Raw genomic sequence first — 21,358 nt, forward strand, 5'->3', positions numbered from 1 at the left:
GTATACTGTTACTAAATATTGCTGCGCTAATAATGGAGAAAATTGTTCTATTATTTTATTCATTGAGTCAAAAATAATAGAAAAAATTACAAGGCTGTTGTATCTTATTTTGTTTGCATAACCTACAAGTTATATGATACAACAAAGAACTAAGAAAAACTATAATCATAAAATACTGGTGATAATTGGTTGTTTCTTAAATGGAAGCTTTATAAATTTCTTGGCGTGGTTTTAGACCTTTTAAACCATCCCCTAGTGGTAAGGGGCGAAGCAACTAGTGTTATCTATAATACAAAGTAGTACGTTGTCTGTTTGTATGTCCGGCTGAAACTTTTTCATTAGTGATTCTTTTAAGAAATTCTTATTCAAAATAAAAATATACAGGGGGAATTCTTCTTCATCTATAGCGGCGAAGCCACTTGTTACCTATAAAACTGTAAAATTTAAGTTTTTGTTGCTATAATATCATGCTAATTGCTTTTCCTAACACCCATTCTAGTCCACTTATGAAATGTAGATATGTAAAATATATTCTATTTGAAGAGAGCGTCATTTCAATACCCAAAGGCAATTTCATATCCTAGATTCATTTCCCAGCTGTATGTATGAAGTGGTGTGCCATTACCTTCGCCGAATGCATCATAGTATCAACAGAATCATATATTATTACAACAAGAACAAACTTCAAATTCCTCGACCCGAAAGTGCCTAGTCGAGCACATAAAAAACAACTCCCTCTTTATTAAAAAAATAAATTGAAAATATAGAGGGGAGATAAGAATTTGGTTGTTGTTTTATTACTTTAGGTTAGGTTAAATTGGGTACTTGGTAGCCAAGCAGTAAATCACCGCTGGTAAAGGTTAGGTGCCTCGCAGAGGTTAAGAATAGGAAAAATAAATAAATAAACCTCCTTATTTACAATTTCTTTCAAAACTTACAGGGTGGGTCAGTACCCTTTAAGGGAAAACACCATCAACCCACTATTCAGTAATTTATCTTCTGGAAGGTATTTATACGCATATGATTTGAGATTCTCAATGCATTAGTTGGGTTTTCGCAACCTAAGTGAAACCTAACTTTTGTCCTCCATATGAAATGCAATCCTATAAAAAGGAAGGGCCATCCTCCTCACAAGAAGGGGCCAGCCCCTAAAAAGGAGGAGAGGGGCCACCTATTGCAACTTAAGGGCTAAATAGTACTGAATGTATGTTTGAGAATATGACAATATGCGAAAGTAATGACACACCGTAGGTATCTAGTTTGTATGAGCATTCAGGGATTTTAAGGGATAAAACAATTGACGATAACCGATGAACACTCCCAATTATGATAAGCAAAATTAACCTTTATAGAGAATTTAATTATTATTCGTATAAAATTATCTACATTACTTTTGTGTACCAATCAAAATTTGCTTCAAGTTTTAAGCCAACATATGAGAGAATGTGTTTACAAAACTTATGGTGCAAGTATAATTTTCAGTCCAAATCCCCTCCCTTACTGGTGACCATTAGACAAAGAAATATTAGAATTATCAAAAATGTTTTTTATTTAGGTACTATCCAAGATTATTTTCGATCAGTATAAAATAAATTTCCTGCAAAAAAAAGACATAATTTTTTTTGTATCAATTTCAGCATTATATAACGAAACCAATGCATTTGTGATATTTTTTTCACTGGCTGAAAAGTAAGAGGGCAAATAGTAAAATTGAAGATATATCATTTTTCTTATTAAGTCACCTGACATTAAGTATTTCATTGAAACATAATGACTACTCTGTTTGAATTTGGTTTTACAGTGCAAAGTTTCTACAAGTAAATAAAACTAATTATCAGTATATGAGAAAAATACAGAATAGTTATTTACTGCATCGTATTATAGACTGCTTATTATTTTATGATAAAAAAGTTTTGTTAAACCCGAGGGGACAAAGGACCGGGCTAAAATATTTATATTAATTTTAAAATTTTTTATTTTATTATCTGTGGAAAATTAACAAAATTAAATGCTATACATGATTTTTCTGTGTTGCTATAAACCGGTTATGATCTAGCGGATATCAATCAATTTCGAAGCCATGATGGAAAAATAATTCAAATTATATGAAAATGGCCATTAATTGTACCTATTCAATGAATAAATAAGATATCTTTATTCCTCCTAACTAATCATTTACCAGTCCTGCCAAAAAATGGAGACTTTTAATGTCATTAGCGATAGGAAAAAAAGATTCTATGCCTTTAATTATTGATAGTCATCATACATACTACGTATTCTACTCAGTATAGAATCTTTAAAAATATTTAGGTTTTTTTTTAATAATTTCCTTATATTATTGAGTAGGTAATACAAATTAAATAAATCGAAATAAAAATATAAGACTATAAAAAATCTTTTTTGTCTTTTATGACTTTAATCTAACTGAAAATTAAACTTAAAGTCAACCAATACTTTTTCTATACGGGAATAAAAAGTACCTAAGTCCTTTTAATCGTCAGGAAAATCAATGTCTCGAATATTGTTTTAAATTGTCCAATAAAATGCAAAAAAAAGACCAATAAGAGTCTAAAACAAAGAAATCCACAATTGTTGAAACTAACGATAATAAAATGTGAAAAATCTAGAATTTGTATTCCTGAAAAAAATGCCTTTATCTACTCCCTCCCCTGATACTGTAATAGTTATTTCTCGTATCATATAATAAACAGCTTTCCGCGGATATAAAGTGTACACTAAGATATATAAGTTTTCCGGAATTTTAATGTTAGGGGGAGATTTGAAATCTGCTTCAAATTTTAAGGATTTTTTATATAATTCGTTTTTTGTATAATTCTTTATCTAAAAGCGGAAATACATTTTAAGTTATTTAATTTTGACTAATAGGATAGTTGGATTTTAAACTACCTGCGCTCTAATTGGTTGAATGATGTACGACACTTAAGCATCTCCAATCAGAGCGCAGATAGTTTTCAATCCACCAATCACAGATGTCAAAATTAATTAACATAAATTTCATTTCTGCTTTTAGATATTGAATTATACAAAAAACGAATTTTATAAAAAATCCTTAAAATTTGATGCAGATTTCAAATCTCCCCCTAAGTTTAAAATTCCGGAAAACTTATATATTTTAGTGTACACTCATACAATCATAAGATTAAAACCATTTTTTAGCCTCGAGATGCTGAAGGCACGGGCTAAAATAAACTGGTTTTAATCATATGATTGTTCATTCTTATATTTGCACAAAACTGGATGTAATACGATGATAGACATAATTTTTCAGTATATCTGAGAACCGGGTCTAATCACCGGATATTAATCGGTTTCGAAGCGCTACGGGAAAAATTATTTTGATCTGACCTTGATTCTGATGGCCATGGCCTGGTTGATCTCCTTGACCGCCTCTTCATGTTGCCGTTGCACCTTGGTAAGCGCGTCCTTGTACTCGTTCCTCTCACGCAGTGCTTGGTCCCACTGACGGATAGCCTAAAGGATATCAAAAGGTTATAGGTTGTCTTTTATCTGTTGTAGCTCATTTTCCTACATAGTAAGTATAACGATGTTTATTCGTCTGTATGTCTAAATCTTAAAATCTAAGCATTTTTCTTACTTATAATACAATGAATTACCACTATACCTTCGGATGTATTCTTCTGTTAATGTAAAATGGACATATATAGTTAGAAAAACTTTACTTATACTTTAAGATATATAAGTTTTCCGGAATTTTAAAGTTAGGGGGAGATTTGAAATCTGCATCAAATTTTGAGGATTTTTTATAAAATTCGTTTTTTCTATAATTCTTTATCTAAAAGCGGAAATGCAATTTAAGTTAATTAATTTTGGCATCTGTGATTGGTGGATTTAAAAAATCTGCGCTCTGATTGGATGGCGTACATCATTCAACCAATTAGTGCGCAAGTAGTTTAAAATCCACTTATCCTATTGGTCAAAATTAATTAACTTAAAATGCATTTCCGCTTTTAAATAAAGAATTATACAAAAAACGAATTTTATAAAAAAAATCCTTAAAATTTGATGCAGATTTCAAATCTACCCCTAACATTAAAATTCCGGAAAACTTATATATCTTATTATACATTTTTACAACAATATCAACCCTTTAGCTGATAAAACTGTGCTGTAGGTATAAACTTAAAGCTAGCCCCCCCCCCCCCCTGTTTCTGCATAATTACAGTTTCAAACTCAAAGCTGAAAAAAATTACACTCTCATTAGGTGTGCATTCATGTCCGTATTATATTTCATTTGCATGATATATCATATTTGCAAAAAGATTAATTAGCAAATGTATAAAAGGGATTTGTTTTGATAAGAGGAAGTAATGAGACGGGACAGTTTCTGCCGTTGTAATAAGTTGCGGTTCTGATGATTTGATATTTAAGTATAAGAATGAAGGGGGCATGAGCTATTTGCAACTTTACCCATAGTGAGGAGACCCTATACCGATTTTGTATTGGGTCTTTAAAATTAGCTAATAGGGGCGAATACATAAACACAGTCAAGTCCCTACAAAAGATCAGAAACCAATTTATTAGCAGTCGAAAATGGTCTCCGCCACTTTGGAAAGGTAGTTGTCTAGATTATACATCTATACTTTACATTTGTTAATTTGATAATGAGATACATGTGCGTTAGTGAATTCATAACCTCACATTAAACTGGGATATATTATATATAGGCCAAGGCTTTGAATGTTTTAGGCCTGTGTTGTAATACATACTCGAATAATAATTTAACTTTGGATAAAAGATAATTTACAAAGAAGAGTAAATTAAAACTAGTATAGTGGTGTTGCCCCCCGTCTCTTTCCAAGAAAACTGAATTTTAGTTTTTTAGTTTTGATAATAGGAAAAAAATGTAGGGGTGGAGGAAGAAAAAGAAAGTGAGCTATTTTATACCAAAAAGTTGAATAACACCTAACCAAAAAAAAACATAAAAAGTGTCCTTGGCAGGGAAGCTTTTTTCTCATATTTCTTATAGTAGGGATAAGGGGAAGGGGAGTTACATTACCTGAGTACATTGTTGTTTAAATTTGTTTCTCTCTGTGAGAACATCTTCGTACTGCTTCTTATATCTCACAACCTCCTCCTAAAAAAAATTAATAAATTAAAAATTAAAATTAATTTTGGGGTATTTTAAGTATCTTTTAAAAATCTGAGGGATATTCAATAATTTCCGTCCTATTTTGATTTTAAATTTGGATTCTGATAATTGGTCAAAAATTTAGGATCAATCCAAAACGGATTAGGATTACAATCATTACTTCACATTCTAATTCTATTTTAAATTTGTGTTGTTTAGACTTAATAAAGGAGTTTGATGATAATAAACCTTATTTCAAGAATATAATGACCATTCTATTATATGAAGAAGTAAGGCTTTTATGCCCGAAGATCTCGCATACGGCTTGTCTGATAAAGTTTTTATTTTTTCTACGTATTACAACAAATGCCTTGGGGTAGTTTTGGGCTATTTTCTGACAATTTTCTATAGGTACGAGGGGTAAAGTAGCTAGTTTATTGTAAGTAAAATAACCTTGAGCTGAAAAAAAATAATATCTTTACTAAATAGTATTATGACATTATCACATATGTACCATTGTATCTTTTGACTTAACATGACATTATTCATTGTGTAAGTGAGTACAATATGACCCAAAATTAGATATTGTATGTGAAAGTGATAATGGATGATCAATGTCAAGTCCATAAAACCACAAAAATAATGGATATAATAATCATGGATAAGGACACTCCTAATCAAGGATGGCATTCCAATGTACTTTTTACAATATCGGAGGTGAAAGATAATCTCAAAACTTGTGAAATTTTCAACAACAAAAAATAATAATTTACAAGGATTTTGAAATCGAATTTTAAATTTTAGTCCGTAATTTGATCAAAATTATGAATTTGCATCAAATATTGAGCTGTAATTTTTAATCACAATGTAAAATATCATAATGGTCAGGACCTTGGTTTTCGACTGACAGAAAAGGCTTTAAAACACTTTAAAAAATAATATCCATGTTAAAAGTACGTCTAGACCGGAATATTTCTATTCTATTATCTTCTACTGATAGGCATTGTCACAATATCCCCACACTCAGGTGTCTATTCACTACCGCATATGAAATCATCAAAACTGTATCCTCATAATAAAGTAACAAGATGTCTGTTTGTTTGTAGAGAAGGATCTTACTATCCGCTGAACAGATATAATTCTCCTTTACAGAGTAACTTCGCATAAATCCTGGAAAGATTTTTAATTATTTTGGTAGAGAATAACACCACCCTTCCAAAAATAAAATTCTCCCTAGAGGCCTCTAGGGGCTAATGTTATTACAACATTACAAACTAACCTCCTCTTCCCCTTGAATCAATTACATCATTCTAAATCCCGTTTATTCATTTGTTGTAATATATTGAACTAGAAGATACGCCCCCAGCATCTAGAGACTCGACTCTGTAATCGAAGAGACTAGAAAAAAAGCTTAAAACCATCCAATGACTTAACTTCAAAATAGATTAGACTAAAACCATTACAGGATCTATGTGAAGCTTACCTAGAAAGCTCGATCGGTTCAGTAGTTATTTAAATCTTAAGATGTAGACAAAGAAATCCTTACTACTTTATCAAATAAGATGGAAACAACTCATTATTAGTACTCTCATACAAATGTCATTCAATCAAAAGGATTAGTTGTCTGGTGAAAAAGTAAAAAGAAAATGAAGAATATGAATAAGTTCAGTCAAAATAGTTTCTTAAGTTAATTTTAGAGAATTTCTTCAAATAAAATTAGCGGATTTTAAAGAATATTTTATGTTTTATTAGAACGTCATGGTCCATTCATCCAATCAACACATTGTAACAATTTATCTTTTCAAAATATTCTTTCCATATCCTATATATCTTTTTAGAAGAAGGACACATCGTACATAAGAAATAAGAAAATAGAATAAATACAAGGATGACAAAATCCATAACAGCGAAGCTTATATATCTCGACTTAGATCGAAGAAAAGCGATATTTCTAATTCAAGTATGATTTACATAAAAATACTTACATTTAAAGAAATGATTAAAGAGTTGCTCCGCTTATTATATTGTGTCTAATTGTCTTATTAATCAATATTTAAAAGTAGTATCAAAAACATAATCTTTATAAATGAATGTTCGCATTAGTAACTAAAATGTACTGTCACTTTAATCTCAACACATCGTATGCAATTGATTGAACATTCTGACAAGCATAAAATTAGAATTAGAGCTATCCGCAATGAACGTGTGGACAAACCCTAAATTTAGAATAGTTTAGCTTTAAAAACTGCAACAATATTCAATCGCTCTGTTATACTCTTATCATATTAATTTTACCTCCATCTTGTTATTAATAATTGTTAGTCTGCGAGCCTTTAACCAGAATCAATTTGTATGTAAATCATTTTCATATCTGAGATTCAAATACATTTTAATAATCACTTGATAAAAAAAGGCTAAAATTAGCGCAACAACAATTAGTAATGTAACTAAAATGAAAACAGTAATTCAATAATAATTTTTAGGAAAATACTGAAGAATGTAGTGACATTGTATTCAAATTTACCTGATTTAAAAAAATGTGTAGTTTTGAGAAATAATGATCTGATTTAATTTTGCTATTCATAGAATATGTAGGTTAATGAACAAAAGATATAATTTCTGTTTTAAAATGTTATACAATGATGATTTTAAAATCCAGGAAAATTTTATTAATCATAATTCTGAGAAAATTTTATATTTAAAATATAAAAAGATTTATTTTGCAAAGCAGATTATGTTTCTTTAAAACAGTCAGTTATTTTTCTTTTAATTTAAGGTTTGAATTATATAACATGTTTGAATGTTTCATTATGTTTCTTCCTTTAAAAACACAGCAATATATAAACCAAAAACGTTAAATGAGCTGAAATGGAAATTTTGTTTTATTTGGTTGGCACTGCAAATAGGTAAAGCAAAGTCCAAAGGAACTTTACTAAGTTTAGCAATTAGTGTTTATAGAAAAATGCTAAAAATTCTATTCAAAACTATTGGCTGCTCTCATAACAACAAGTATTTAAATAGTTTATATAAATACCAAGATCTAATTAAATATTACTAAAATCATCCCAGGATCTATGAAATCTTTCCTAAAATAAATACCTTAATTGGATGAATAGTTAGCAAGATCTTAAAAAACAATACTACTTTATATCATTTGATAAATATACACGACAACAATTAAATAGGTATGGCAATTTTATTTAGCAGTAATGTATGTGAACCTATGAAATTGCATTATCAATTAAAGCCTCTGGTTGGTATTCCTTTGTTAATACCTCACCAAAACTTTTACAAAAGAGTACTTCGCCCAATTTTCCCTATACATACATTTTACAGTACAGAAAGTGTTTTTGGGGATATTTAAATGTCATTTCAAGTTACCTGGCTTAGCATTTAGTACTTTTTAAATTAAATATAACAAGGATGAAAACATCCATAAAAGCGAAGCAAACATTAACCCACCGATAGGACAATTCTAACATGACCCTGACGGATATATGGTTAGACGAACAGACAACCTAATTGTTGAAAAGCTTTGCTTTATAACGAATAAAAAATGACAGCATTATGAGTCAGTAAAAAAATATTGTGACCCATCAAAAAGGTCAGAAAATTAGATGTAAAAACAGAAGCTATCCTAAGAAACTTATGGAATTTTTTCTTTACATTAAACATATCCATTGTAGCAAAATTGACATATTTTGTTAAGGTTGACCTATCCATGATTAGCTCTCTGAGCCCTATCTATATAGTGAACTATGTGTTTATGAAATGATGTATTGGATCTGAACCCACTACTGAATGTCTAAATTATTAAGTTTGTTCAGAGATAAAGTAATATGCAAATGAATTGATTTCGAGATTCTATAAAACTAGCAAGGGAGGGGACAATGGACTATTTATTAGACTGGCACCAAAAGTTTATAAATGAGTTATCTTATTCGTTGGCTTAATATAATTACATTTTTTGGTTATAAAATTGAAGTGTTCAAACATTTAAATTAAAAAATCTAATCTATACAAAAGAAAATTTTGTTTTTCATCATTGTGGTTGTTTATTAATTAATCGTACATTGTCTTATCCCTCAAGATCCCTACGTAAACCCAGCATTTCTACATTATAGAAACACCCTAGAAAGATAAAAATTCATATAAAGCTTCCTATACAGTTTTTGAAGCTCATTTGAAAAGGATAAAATACAGCTATTTGTCGCAATTTGTTAACTGACTTTATAATGTTGCTCTAATTGTTGATGTAATTCATTTTGCCATAGGCTAATGTAAAGGGTGTTAAAAAAATAACCGATCGCTCACAATTTAAACCACCAAAAGTACTTCAAATCTTGGAGATAGACCCCATAATGTTTAGAGTTTTTAATGGGCATGTAAAGACCTTTCTTTAGACACCTTAACAAGGTTTCTAACTCAATCTATGCCAATTTGACGTAAAAAAAAGACATTCTTATCCAACTTTGAGGCATGGCGGATTTGTCTATTCCCAGTTCTTTATGATTGCCAGGTCTTTCTTTTTGATGCCAAATTGGCTAAGATTGTGTTAGAAACCTTGTTAAGGAGTCTAAAGAAAGGTCGTTACATGCCCCATCAAAAACTCCAAACTTTATGGGGTCTATCTAAGATTTTAAGTACTTATGGTGGTTCAAATTGTGAGCGATTGCTTTTAAAAAGACAAATTTGTAATAAAATATGCACTTTCGGCGTAGGACAAATTTCTCTGCAAGGGCTAGGTCTTAAACTCTAGGGAGCTGTAAGGGTGAGTAGATTCAAAATTCAATATTGTTTTCTCATTGGCATTGCTTGGGCATGAATTGTATTATTTTTTTTATTAGTTTTGGATTAAATCTGTAAGGTTTATATTGAAAAAAGTGAAGCGATTGGTCTTTTTTTTAACACCCTTTAATAAGTAGTTTTTTTTTGTCTGAAGCTAAAGGTCTCGGAAAATACTGCTCCGAATTAGTTGTAATTTTCAAGAAAGCTTTATAGATCTTGGGGTGATTTAAGGCTATTTTCCTGACCCTCCCCGCCACTATACTCCCTAGAGGCAAGGGTCCAATTAACTAATTTTAAATATAAGAAAAAATACTTTAAAATGTGTAGAAAATGCTTTTATTACAAATTGACCTGTTCCTGTATCCATATCTATATTGGGTTTATGTTGCGGAATCAATATATCTGGGTAGAAAAAATATAGAAAATATTGACTGTTTTCAGTCTAGATGACAAAATACAATATCAGGGTGGTTGCACAATTCAGCAAACTAGGAAAATCGTTCATAAAAGCATATTTCTATTTTCAAAAGGAAAGTAGCAAGATTTTTTTGTCTCAAGCTTAAGATTTCTCTAACTACTGAACCGATTGAGTTCTCCATTCTAGGTGATCTACATGTAGGTCCCGGGATTTCATATTTAAGTCTTACTCTCGGGATAGTTTTTCTGCCCTTCCCTTCAAATATATAGCAGCTAGTTGCTAGAGGTGCAGCTAGTTGTAGATAATGTAAATAAAGGTATGATGGGTATCACAAAAAAGTATAAATAATAGAAAATGGTAATAGATAACGATGTTGTCAGTCAAGAATTTGATAAAGTACTCTTTCCAAAGGGTTTAAGTAATTCTCCAGCTTCTAGGATGGTACATAGTGTATTTATGTTTCTGTTTTGTGTAAAGACCTAATATAATACAATTTCAGCCAACACGCTATAGACAAGTGAGAGAGAGGGGGGGGGGGTATAAACAATATTTCACAATTTTATCCTCCCAACAAATAAATATAAGGGACATAAAAAAAAAAATTTTTTTGATTACTTTATCTATTATCAAAAAAAAACCATATCCTTGTACTCTATATATTTGCACACCAAAAAATAACAGCATTTATGAAAAGAATGAAGAAACGAGAGTCACAAATCATATAACACTTTTTTGGTGGCCATACAAAAAAAATTTCTTGGAGGGGGGGTGTTCAACAAGACACCCCCTATCGAACGCCACTGGGTTATCATTGGAATCTTGTTGATATAAACTAGGAAAACAATTACAAAAATGTTCTACCAAATACTTTTAAAATCAATTTAATATTTAGTAAAGTGATTTAGATTTTTAAAGTAAAATCATTATTTTCGGCGAAAAGTCCTAAATAAATTCATCCCTTAAGCGAAACTTAATTAAACTTCTTTTTAATTACCTAGTCTAAACAGAAAACAAACTAATAGAAACATTTTAAGTTCACTTTAACAAAACAAATTAGATCATAAGCACTAAAAAAATTAGTCATTAAGTCTGAATAAGCAAACTTAATTCAATTGTGAATTAATACAAACAACGAATCCTATAATATAAATGTCTAAGGTTTTAGTCTAAAGATAAAGATCTCAAAAATTCCTAATACAAATGATTTTTACTTTCCAGTGAAGCTTTATGCATGTCTTAGAGTTGTTTTAGGCTATTTTCCTGACATCCAAACCACCCCTAGAAACTAGGGGCGAAGCAACTAGTATGTTTGGTATTAAAATTGTAATCTTGCATTTCTCATTAAAATATGAATTTTATTTATGTTGGTTTTTACCACTTTAAGAAAAGTGACTTCAAAGTTTCAATTTCTAATTTAAAAACTAAAGTTATTATGCAATTCTCAAGGGGCTGCTGTATCTGTATTACATTTCATTATGATGAAGAAATTCTGAATAAAAAGAAAGCCAACAAATAATCTGGAATAATCATTATTCAATAATGCACAGTTATCTCGCACTGCACAAAAAAGCGCGAAAAAAATACCTATTTACCGATATTTTCCTTAAGTGAAGCTTTCCCTGTGCATTATTTGATCTTGGTTATTCCAGATCTATAGGCCTTCTTATACTGCTTGACACGGTGTACGGGCATGACATATAAGTTCAGCCGTTTGGCAGTTAGCAGCCTTTAAAGTTTATAGATTTTGGGAGGTAATCGTTACCAGGAACATTTTACACGTGAATTGTAATAGATCCGAAATTGTGAATGAATGAATGAAGAAAATGAAAAAACGAGTGGAGGGAATAAAATGTCTGAAGGAAAAAGAAAGGGACAGATCTTTAGAAAATACGATATTAATCAAGGTAACCATATTTGGTACATGCTTTAAAAAATATAATAAAATTTAAGTTAGCAAGGATGACAACATCCATATAAGTTGATGTCAAAAAAGTTAAATATATGTTTTCATTTGACATACCGACTTTCTGGTATTTATTATAGGGTTGCTACGCTTTCTCAATATTACCTAACTGTTATATGAATCATCATGCAAAGTTTGAAATCAATAGGACAATTCTTACATGTCTCAATTAACGAAAAGAGCTAACCGTTACGGACGGACGCACGGGCCGACCATAATTAAAGAAAAGCTTCGCTTGTAAAACACATACAGACTTTACATAAAACTCATGAATGATTATGATATCTGGATATCTGACCCTATCTCAGGCCTACAATAATTCCCAGGGTTATTAAGGGATAAGACAACGGATGATAAATTTATATACATCCCCAATAATGATAGACAAAATTGTCCTTTCTGTAGATTAAATTATTTGTTTAAAAGTTCAAACACTACTACTTTGGAACAAACAAATCAAAATTCAAGTATTCAAAGTTGTTTAGCCAAAGTAGTTAAAGTTATAAACTTTGGGTACCAGTGTAATTTACAATTTAATGTCCGCTCCCTTCCTGATTAAAACTACTTCTATATTTTATTACAAACACACTCAAACAAACAAACACACAAATAAACACACACACACGGCAACACACAGTGAGATGTACACAAGTTAGAAATAAATATAAACATAAAGCTTTTTATGACTTTTTCTGCTTGCTGTGATTTGGAACAACAATTTTTTACCAAAGTGTATCTATCTAGGCAAGTATGACTATATATTCTGTTTTTCTCTTGGTGCAAAATAAAATGTTTGTTGCTATAGGATTTATAGAGGAAGAACAAGAATAACAACATCCATAAAAGAAACGCCTTACAAAATGATATTTTAATATTAAAGAAACAGAAATCTAAAAATAATTTTATTTCTTGTGATATTGCTTAAAATCCAGGATGCTTTATGTATCCTATTATATAAAGTACTAGCGGCTACGCCCCTAGAGGACTCTAGGGGCACTTGAGGAGGAGAAAGTCGAATTTAATAATTAAATTTTTTATTTTAGATTTAACAGAAAAAAATTAATTTTTGGGGGGGAGCAAAATTTTTTTGGGAGGGTTGGGGGTGTCCCACCCCCCAAGAAAAGTTATAAACCTTCCCGGGACCTGAGAAGCTACCCTGTTAAGGAGAACCCTATCGGTTCAGCAGTTAGCGAGATCCTTCGGTACAAACATACAAACACACACACAAACACTAAGACAAACACATAAACATCCTGTTACTTTATTATAAGGACTAGCGGCAGCGCCCCTAGCATCTAGGGGGCCCTATATTCGAAGGGACATAAAAGTGCAGAAAAATAGCCTGGAACCATACCCAGACATTTTTTTATCAAAATAAAATAGCCTAAAACCATCCAAGGATACATAAGAAGTTTCACTGAAAAGAAGAACCATATCGAGTCAGCGGTTAGCAAGATACTTTGCTACAGACAAAAAAGCTTAATACTTTATATAATAGGATTAAGATTTTGTGTCTGAAGCTTAAGATCTTTGAAATTAGTTGTACTTTTCAGGGAAGCTTTATAAATGCCTTAAGTTGGTTTTAGACTCTTTTCCTGACTTCCCCGCTCTTCCCCAGAGGCTAGAGGGGCGAAACAACTATTATGTTCATAAAGAATTACTTACAATTTATGATGTTATTTTGACAATGTGCCTAATAATGCTACACATCAAGAATGATTCTAATATTGAAAAAATATATTAAAAATGTAATGCTTGTTTTAATTACAAAAGTAAATGCTAAAAATTCTTTCCTTCTAACTTTAATAATTTTAAACCTCAAAATCTTTTGTAAAATTAATGTAATTATATGTACAAAAATAGTTTAATTTATACTGTCAACAACAAGATGATAAAAAAAAACAAGATGAGAAACAAAAAAGTTGCATAATATTTAAATATCCATCTATTTACATGCCCCAAGTGTGCAGTAACTTCTGCATATAATCATTTACAAAATGATTATAAACAAAATTAACCCTTCTATGCATTATGATTAGTGGTTTTGATTTTGGACACTATTAATTTGGAACCATCCAATCAAAATTCTGCCAAAGTTTTTGAGCTAATTAAAAAGATTACTTGGTCCTAAAACTTTGGGTTCCAGTGTATTTTACAGTCCAATATCCCCTGCCTTCCTGGCAAAAAAAAGCATAATAGCTAATAAATAAAAAAGGATGTTTGAATGAATGAAGATAAAAGGAAGGGGCAGTTTGTGCTGTTGTAGCCATTTGGAGTTCTGTGATATGATATTGTTATACAAGTGGGGAAGTGAATGCACACTATCCAGGTTACTTAGCAATATTGACAGGGGCATGATAACTGAAGAAAAACTACGCTATCTTACAAACAATCCAGAAAGAGAGGGGACAATGGACTGTTTATTACACTAGTCCCCAAAGTCCTATAAAACGGTTTCTTATTCGTTGGCTTAACAACTTTGGGGACTAAGTAAATTTTTAAGTGGTTGGTGGTACTTGCTTACATGTGGTAGACTGGAGCACCGAAAACCCCCCCCCCCGCTTAGTTTTGACAAAAATCAAAAATAAGGGGGGTGTAGTTTTTTAATGTCTGGAAAACGGCAAGGAGGAAAAAAGCTCAGCAAGGCAAAGACTTAACCCCCCCCCCCCTTAATTTTGAAGAAAATCAAAAATAAGGGGGGGGTAGTTTTTTAATGTCTGGAAAACGGCAAGGAGGAAAAAAGCTCAGCAAGGCAAAGACTTAACCCCCCCCCCCTTAATTTTGAAGAAAATCAAAAATAAGGGGGGGGTAGTTTTTTCACTGTACAACACGCCAGAAAGTTGAGTGAGGTAAATCAAGTAAATCCAGTATACCAGAGGGGAAACCTTATTACAGGGATATTCATGTTTTGTGGCATAATTTCCTTATTTATTGACTTTGGCCAGTAAAAGGTTTTAATTTTGCGCAAAATTAAAACCTTTTACTGGCCAAAGTCAATAAATAAGGAAATTATGCCACAAAACATGAATATCCCTGTAATAAGGTTTCCCCTCTGGTATACTGGATTTACTTGATTTACCTCACTCAACTTTCTGGCGTGTTGTACAGTGAAAAAACTACCCCCCCCTTATTTTTGATTTTTCTTCAAAATTAAGGGGGGGGGGTTAAAAACTACCCCCCCCTTATTTTTGATTTTTGTCAAAACTAAGCGGGGGGTTAAAAAACTACCCCCCCCCTTATTTTTGATTTTTGTCAAAACTAAGCGGGGGGGGGGGGGTTTTCGGTGCTCCGGTCTTCACATGTAAGCAAGCACCTGGTTGGTTTGTTTCAACCAATAATTCATCATTGGGGATGTACATTATTTTATCAGCAATTGTCTTATCCCTTTAGATCCCTGCAAACAATCCCATTTATCAATTAACAAAAAAATGTTATGAATAAAATCCGTCTGCACTTTAATTTCCAACTGGCTCAAAGGCTAAAATAGAATTATCTTTTAGTACCTCTCCCTGCACTGAATACTTGGCAGACCCTGCAAGGCTAGTGGGTAATAATTCACCACTTTAGAGTGACATCAACATTCACCTTGTCAAATCATCAAATATAATGAGTATAGTAGGCAGGGACTTTTATCAGCAGGGATCTAAAGGGATAAGACAATGGCAGATAAATTGATGTACATCCCCAATAATGATTCAAAAAATTAGCCCTCTACCCCTTCTGTAGGTTACAATTAGTCGTTGAAACGTTTGGACACTCAACTCATTGAACAAACCAATTAGTATTAAAAAAAGTCCACAAAGTTGTTAAACCAACGAATAATAAAACATCATTCTAAAACTTGGGGTCTAGTATAATAAACAGTCCAATGTCCCCCAACTACCTGGAAATCAGGGAAATGGATAGCTGATGAAATGGAAACCATTATTTAAATGATGAAAAGAACAATGGATAAAATATAAAATCTTAAATTTAAATTCAATTATCTGTTAATATATAGCGGTATGATTTTTTCGTCTGAAGATAGAGATCTCGAATATTGCTGTTCTTGTTGTACTTTTCAGGGTGGCTTTTTAAATATCTTAGCATGGTTTTAAGCTATTATCCAGACCTCACCTAGAGGCTATGGGCGAAGCAAGGTAGAAATAGTTTGAAAGTTTCTCCTTTAAAAAATGTAATTTATGTCATCATTAAAATTGTATATTTTGTAAAAAGGGAAATTAATCAATATCTTATTTTATTTCTCAATTCAATGCTCCCTTGTCCCTAAAGTAATCTACACTGGAAGGACCTGGAGAGAAATATTTGATATTAATAGTGAATATCTAATTGGAGTTAGGCCAAAAGCCAGTTCAGTAATCTGATAAACTGTCTAGAGCATCAACCAAGATTCATAACTTGTAAAAGGTGCCAGAATCTGACCTTGGAATTAGGTAGATACAGACAGGCAAGAGATAAACAGACATAAACAAATGAAACACTCACTTTTTAAATTCTTTGACTGCAACAAATAATTTGATGGTAAAAATGGTTAGTAAATGGAGATTTATTTAATGTTCTTATGAAAATACTCTTTATTACTTAAAAGAAAACAGTGTGTCTCTAATATTTCTAGCTGCTCTCTAGGATATTTGATTAAATCATAATCATCTCCGCAGTTGAAGCCTAATTTATCAGTAATGTTTAAAAATGATTGTCTTAATATTCATTAAGATTAGAAATGTACATTCTAGACTTCAATAAGGTATTTAATAGATTAAATAAAAATGATTGTCTTAATATTTATGAAGATTAGAAATGTACATTCTAGACTTCAATAGGGTATTTAATAGATTAAATAAAAATGATTGTCTTAATATTTATGAAGATTATAAATATACATTCTAGACTTCAATAAGGTATCCAATAGATTAAAAGTGCCATCATCTAGAAAGAAAATCAATATATTAAACCCATAAAAAATAAATCAGTCAAACATTGTATTAGTAAAAATTTGCAATCAATGACACTTGAGCAAAAATAAATTGGAATCCAGCTAATACAAAGAAACACACATTTGTTCTAAATTATTTTTTGAACGACTTTCAACAAGTTTCAATAGATAGCTAAGTAAACCTTCCAAGTGTTCTGCCACAAGTTACACGGAAAATAGAAATACTTTACAAAGTTAATTTTCTTGATTAATTCTAAGAAGTTCTATGTATTAGACAACTTTTGTGAGTGTGTGTGTGTCTGTGTGTGTTTAGTGTGCATAGTGCTTGTGTGTGTAGAACACTTTAGTCCAAAAGTAAAGATAAAGGCTAAATAAAAGTTTTAAGTATATGCAACTTTGCTTTAAAAAGAGGATTTTAGAATGAAGCCTTCCATACTTCCTAGGTAATATCTAACTTATTATGTACTCTACCAGCAATATTTTACCGTGAACTGCAGTAGATCCGAACAATCAACTGTAATTAAGTAACACCTACAATAATTTATGCATGCTTTTAGAAATATTTCTTAGGAAAGCTCCTATAAAATTTATCTTTTTTTCCTTTTTTGTGCGCCCCTAGCATCCAGGAGCTCTATAGTAGGAATAAGGAAATAGCCTAAAGCCACACCAGGACCTAAATCGATTCGGTAGTTATTAAAATCTTAACTAGAGACAAATAATAGGATAAAGTTATGATAAATAACAGTTATTAGGACGGATATCCTTAGTTATAGAGTAGCTGTGATACTACAAATATTGAATTATACAAGCTCAACATAGAGTCACTAAAGTAAAAATTGAAGAATAAAAGAATTGTAAGTAGATTGCAGTATCTATAATTTGAAGCAAATTTTAGGTTGCAATAAATCAGTGTAATTGATATAGGTAAATTATCCGACATTCAATTATTTTCTGACAAACTACTTGTAACAAAATGATAGTTTGATCATCATTTTTCTAATAAGCAAAGAAATCTTTAAAAATATTACCTACATGTAAGTAGATAAATTTAGGATTAATATTATTATTTACTTTTTAAAAGCATTTCACAAAAAAAGCAAAGCATAAATAAGAAGAAAAAATTCCATTCCTACTAGGGAGCTAAAAGGATAAGACAATGGCCGATAAATTCATTTACATCCCCAGATAATACACAATATTACCTCTCCTGTAGATTGAAATTAGTAATTGAAACAGTTTGACATTCAATTTAATGAACAAATCAAAATTCAATAAAAGACCTCAAAGTTGTTAAGCTAACAGATAAGAAAGCATTATTTTAAAACTTTGGGGCCTAGAGTAATAAACAGCCCAATGTCCCCTTCCTCCCTGCATACATACACAAGATACAAGTATCCAGAGATAAGAACATCCATAGATCCGAATATAATCTGGTAATGCTTGTTATCTGTCAATTAACACAAATAGATGTTTCCTTGTTTTGATCAGAGAACAAAATATTATTTTCACATAAAGTTGTTAGGTAGATACAAATCTTGATATACAAGTTACTTAATGGAATTTATTCCATAAATGTAAGTAAAACTAAGGTATCTAAAGGGATAAGACAATGGAGATAAATATTTACAATTATTCCAAAATTTAGATCAAACTTATGGGTGAAAAAGTTTAGACACCAAGTTTGCAAGCAACCAATCAACATTCAATAAAAGCATCCCAAGTTTTTTGTGCAAACGAATAAATCTTTGGGTGCCAACTTAATTTACAGTCCAATGTTCCCTCCCTCTATGGTAAAACTTTATGTGTATCATAACTGCTCTATAATTGAAATGTTCGTTTATTTTTCTTCCAAAGCTTCCAATTACAAACTTTGTCTATAACAGCATGGTATCTATAAACTAAAACAAATTGTGATGTTAAACTGATTTAAAGATAGATGTATGAAACTTTGTGTCCAAATTTTTAGACTAAAAAGCATTTACTCATTTTTTGTGAATGTGTCTGATGGGTTACTTGGGTAAATTCTTTAATTTTCATTAACTTATGGATGTTGTCATCCTTGATTGTTTAAAAATCAATATTAATAAAATTGATAATAAAATATAACGTTAACTTATATCACTTTAAAATTTGCATTATGTTAACATAAGTAAATTAATGTTGCTATTAAATGAAAGGAAACGGATGGGCACTGCTTAACTAAGATTTTGTAAATTATGAAAAAGAAGAAAAAACTTAGTATAAAAACATAAAAAGATTATTTAGATAAAGTATAGTATGTTTTTTTTAATAACATTTTCTAATATTTTAAATTAGTTGAAAGAGTATGAAAGCATACAATTCAAATCAGATTAAATTAAATAATTCAAAGCTACGAAATTTATAAAAATCAGGTGAAATTTAACTTTTACTTCAACTACGCTGTCATGACAAGCATTGCTTTAGTATTATCCTCTTTCAGTTGGTTAATGATACAACATATAAGGAAGGATAATTAATATCAATGTAAATATATGTAGCACGCAATAAGGCCTAGAAATAGCCTCTCTCAAGAGTGTATGGCTCATATGTATGAACCATCTGAATCTCCAGAGATAAACTGTTGTAAATGGTGTGCACAGTGTATCTGTAAAAGGGGAAGGGGGGTGGGGGAAGGAGCTCATCCCACACCCCACAATGTATGGAGGAAGTGAAAAGGGGGTAACCCTCCATCTAATATCTGTGAAGAGGGGGGAGATATTATGGGTAAGGGAGGTTCCCAGTTACCAGCCTCTCAGAAATGCAGAGACCACCCTCTGATGAGTGAGAGTGACTACCCTCTTATAAGAGGAACCAGATATAACCCTCTGACAGAGAAGCAGAAGACCAGAGACCATCTGAAGAGAACACCCCCCAGGCATTCACATTACAAGGGAGACGGGCACAGTGAAATATATTCAGAATTTGTATAAAATAAAAAATATTTTGATTCAATATTATAAATATTTAGTTTTTAACTAAGAAATTTAAAAACAAATGTTTCATAATTTGTATTTTTTCATTTGCCAAAAGCTTTAACAAAATGTCCATAAAATATGGTTTATATTTGTCATATTTTAAACTTGAAGGCCAAAAACAAGACACTTCTTTAAGACTATTTTTTAATATATAATGATTAGACACATTGCATATTGCTTAATAAATCATGTGGATTGAGGTGCAAAACTTTTTTCAAAAGATCTAGTTTAATAATCTGTATCTCACTGTGCGAGGAGAGGTGCTATGCCCACACCTGGGGTCATCTAATAACTCTGTCAAAAGAAGGGAGGAACAACACAAAATATGTTCACACAGTGTAACCAAACATATAATAACCTTGTCAAAAGGTAAGAACATCACACAACAGATGTTCCTACAATGTAATAAACATCTAATAAAATTGATAAAAGATGTGAGAAAAAACCTAACAGGTTTACTACACTAGAGCCAACAGCTTATAACCAACTTAAAACTTAAATAATACAAATAAAGGCATAAAAACAACAAAATTAACAGGTTTAAGAAGTGAACTGCAAAATGGCATGTAATATATACAACAAAGATATTCAATCTCAAGGAAAATTAATTTGTTATAGACTTTATTGCTTACAGACCAAAATCATTATTGAATTGAGTCACAACAAACACTATAAAATCAAAGAAAAAATATTATTTTATAATAAGAAAATCTTATCACCATCAAGAAATGTTGTCAGGTAAATCTACAGTAATGTTACTATTCATAATTGGGAAAATTTTTTGTAGTTTTGTGAGAGCAACAACAACACATATATTTTGAGGTAAAACTTGGGAGGGTAGGTGAGACAAGAGGAAAACATTGGACAAGAGAAAATGGAGACACAAGAATCTAGATTAGAGACACAGAGTAGGCCTTGTCATTTTTGCCAAGCAGGAGACAGTCACAATATGAAAGGCATACACTACTTCAATTTTTAAAAATAAATCACAAATATCATCAACTTGATTCAGAAGATTTGGATGTATCAAAATTGTTAATATAAGATGGTATCCTCTTCTGAAGGAGGTTGACAGAAAATATAATAAATATGACACTCACATACAAACAAATACATACATGACATCACACTCACAACCAAACACAAGATT

At 31.0% G+C, this 21,358-nt stretch overlaps 1 protein-coding gene across 5 annotated transcripts in view; it reads right to left on the reverse strand.

Annotated features, from left to right (window-relative positions):
- Positions 1–21,358, reverse strand: part of LOC145328366 (uncharacterized) — a 151,958-nt gene that overhangs the window by 105,693 nt on the left and 24,907 nt on the right. For 4 of the 5 annotated variants that reach the window (XM_080171995.1, XM_080171997.1, XM_080171993.1 and 1 more), the window contains 2 exons: positions 5,039–5,116; positions 3,367–3,492 (listed from right to left, as the gene is read on the reverse strand). In XM_080171995.1, the coding sequence (XP_080028121.1) occupies positions 3,367–3,492; positions 5,039–5,116 (204 nt within the window). Of the gene's footprint in view, positions 1–3,366; positions 3,493–5,038; positions 5,117–7,405; positions 7,484–21,358 lie in introns of those variants that run through there. The other variant, XM_080171996.1, reaches the window with a different exon arrangement.

The sequence above is a fragment of the Acartia tonsa genome, chromosome 9 (assembly GCF_053477335.1).
Source record: "Acartia tonsa isolate MP-2025a chromosome 9, ASM5347733v1, whole genome shotgun sequence".
Classification (NCBI taxonomy): domain Eukaryota; kingdom Metazoa; phylum Arthropoda; class Copepoda; order Calanoida; family Acartiidae; genus Acartia; species Acartia tonsa.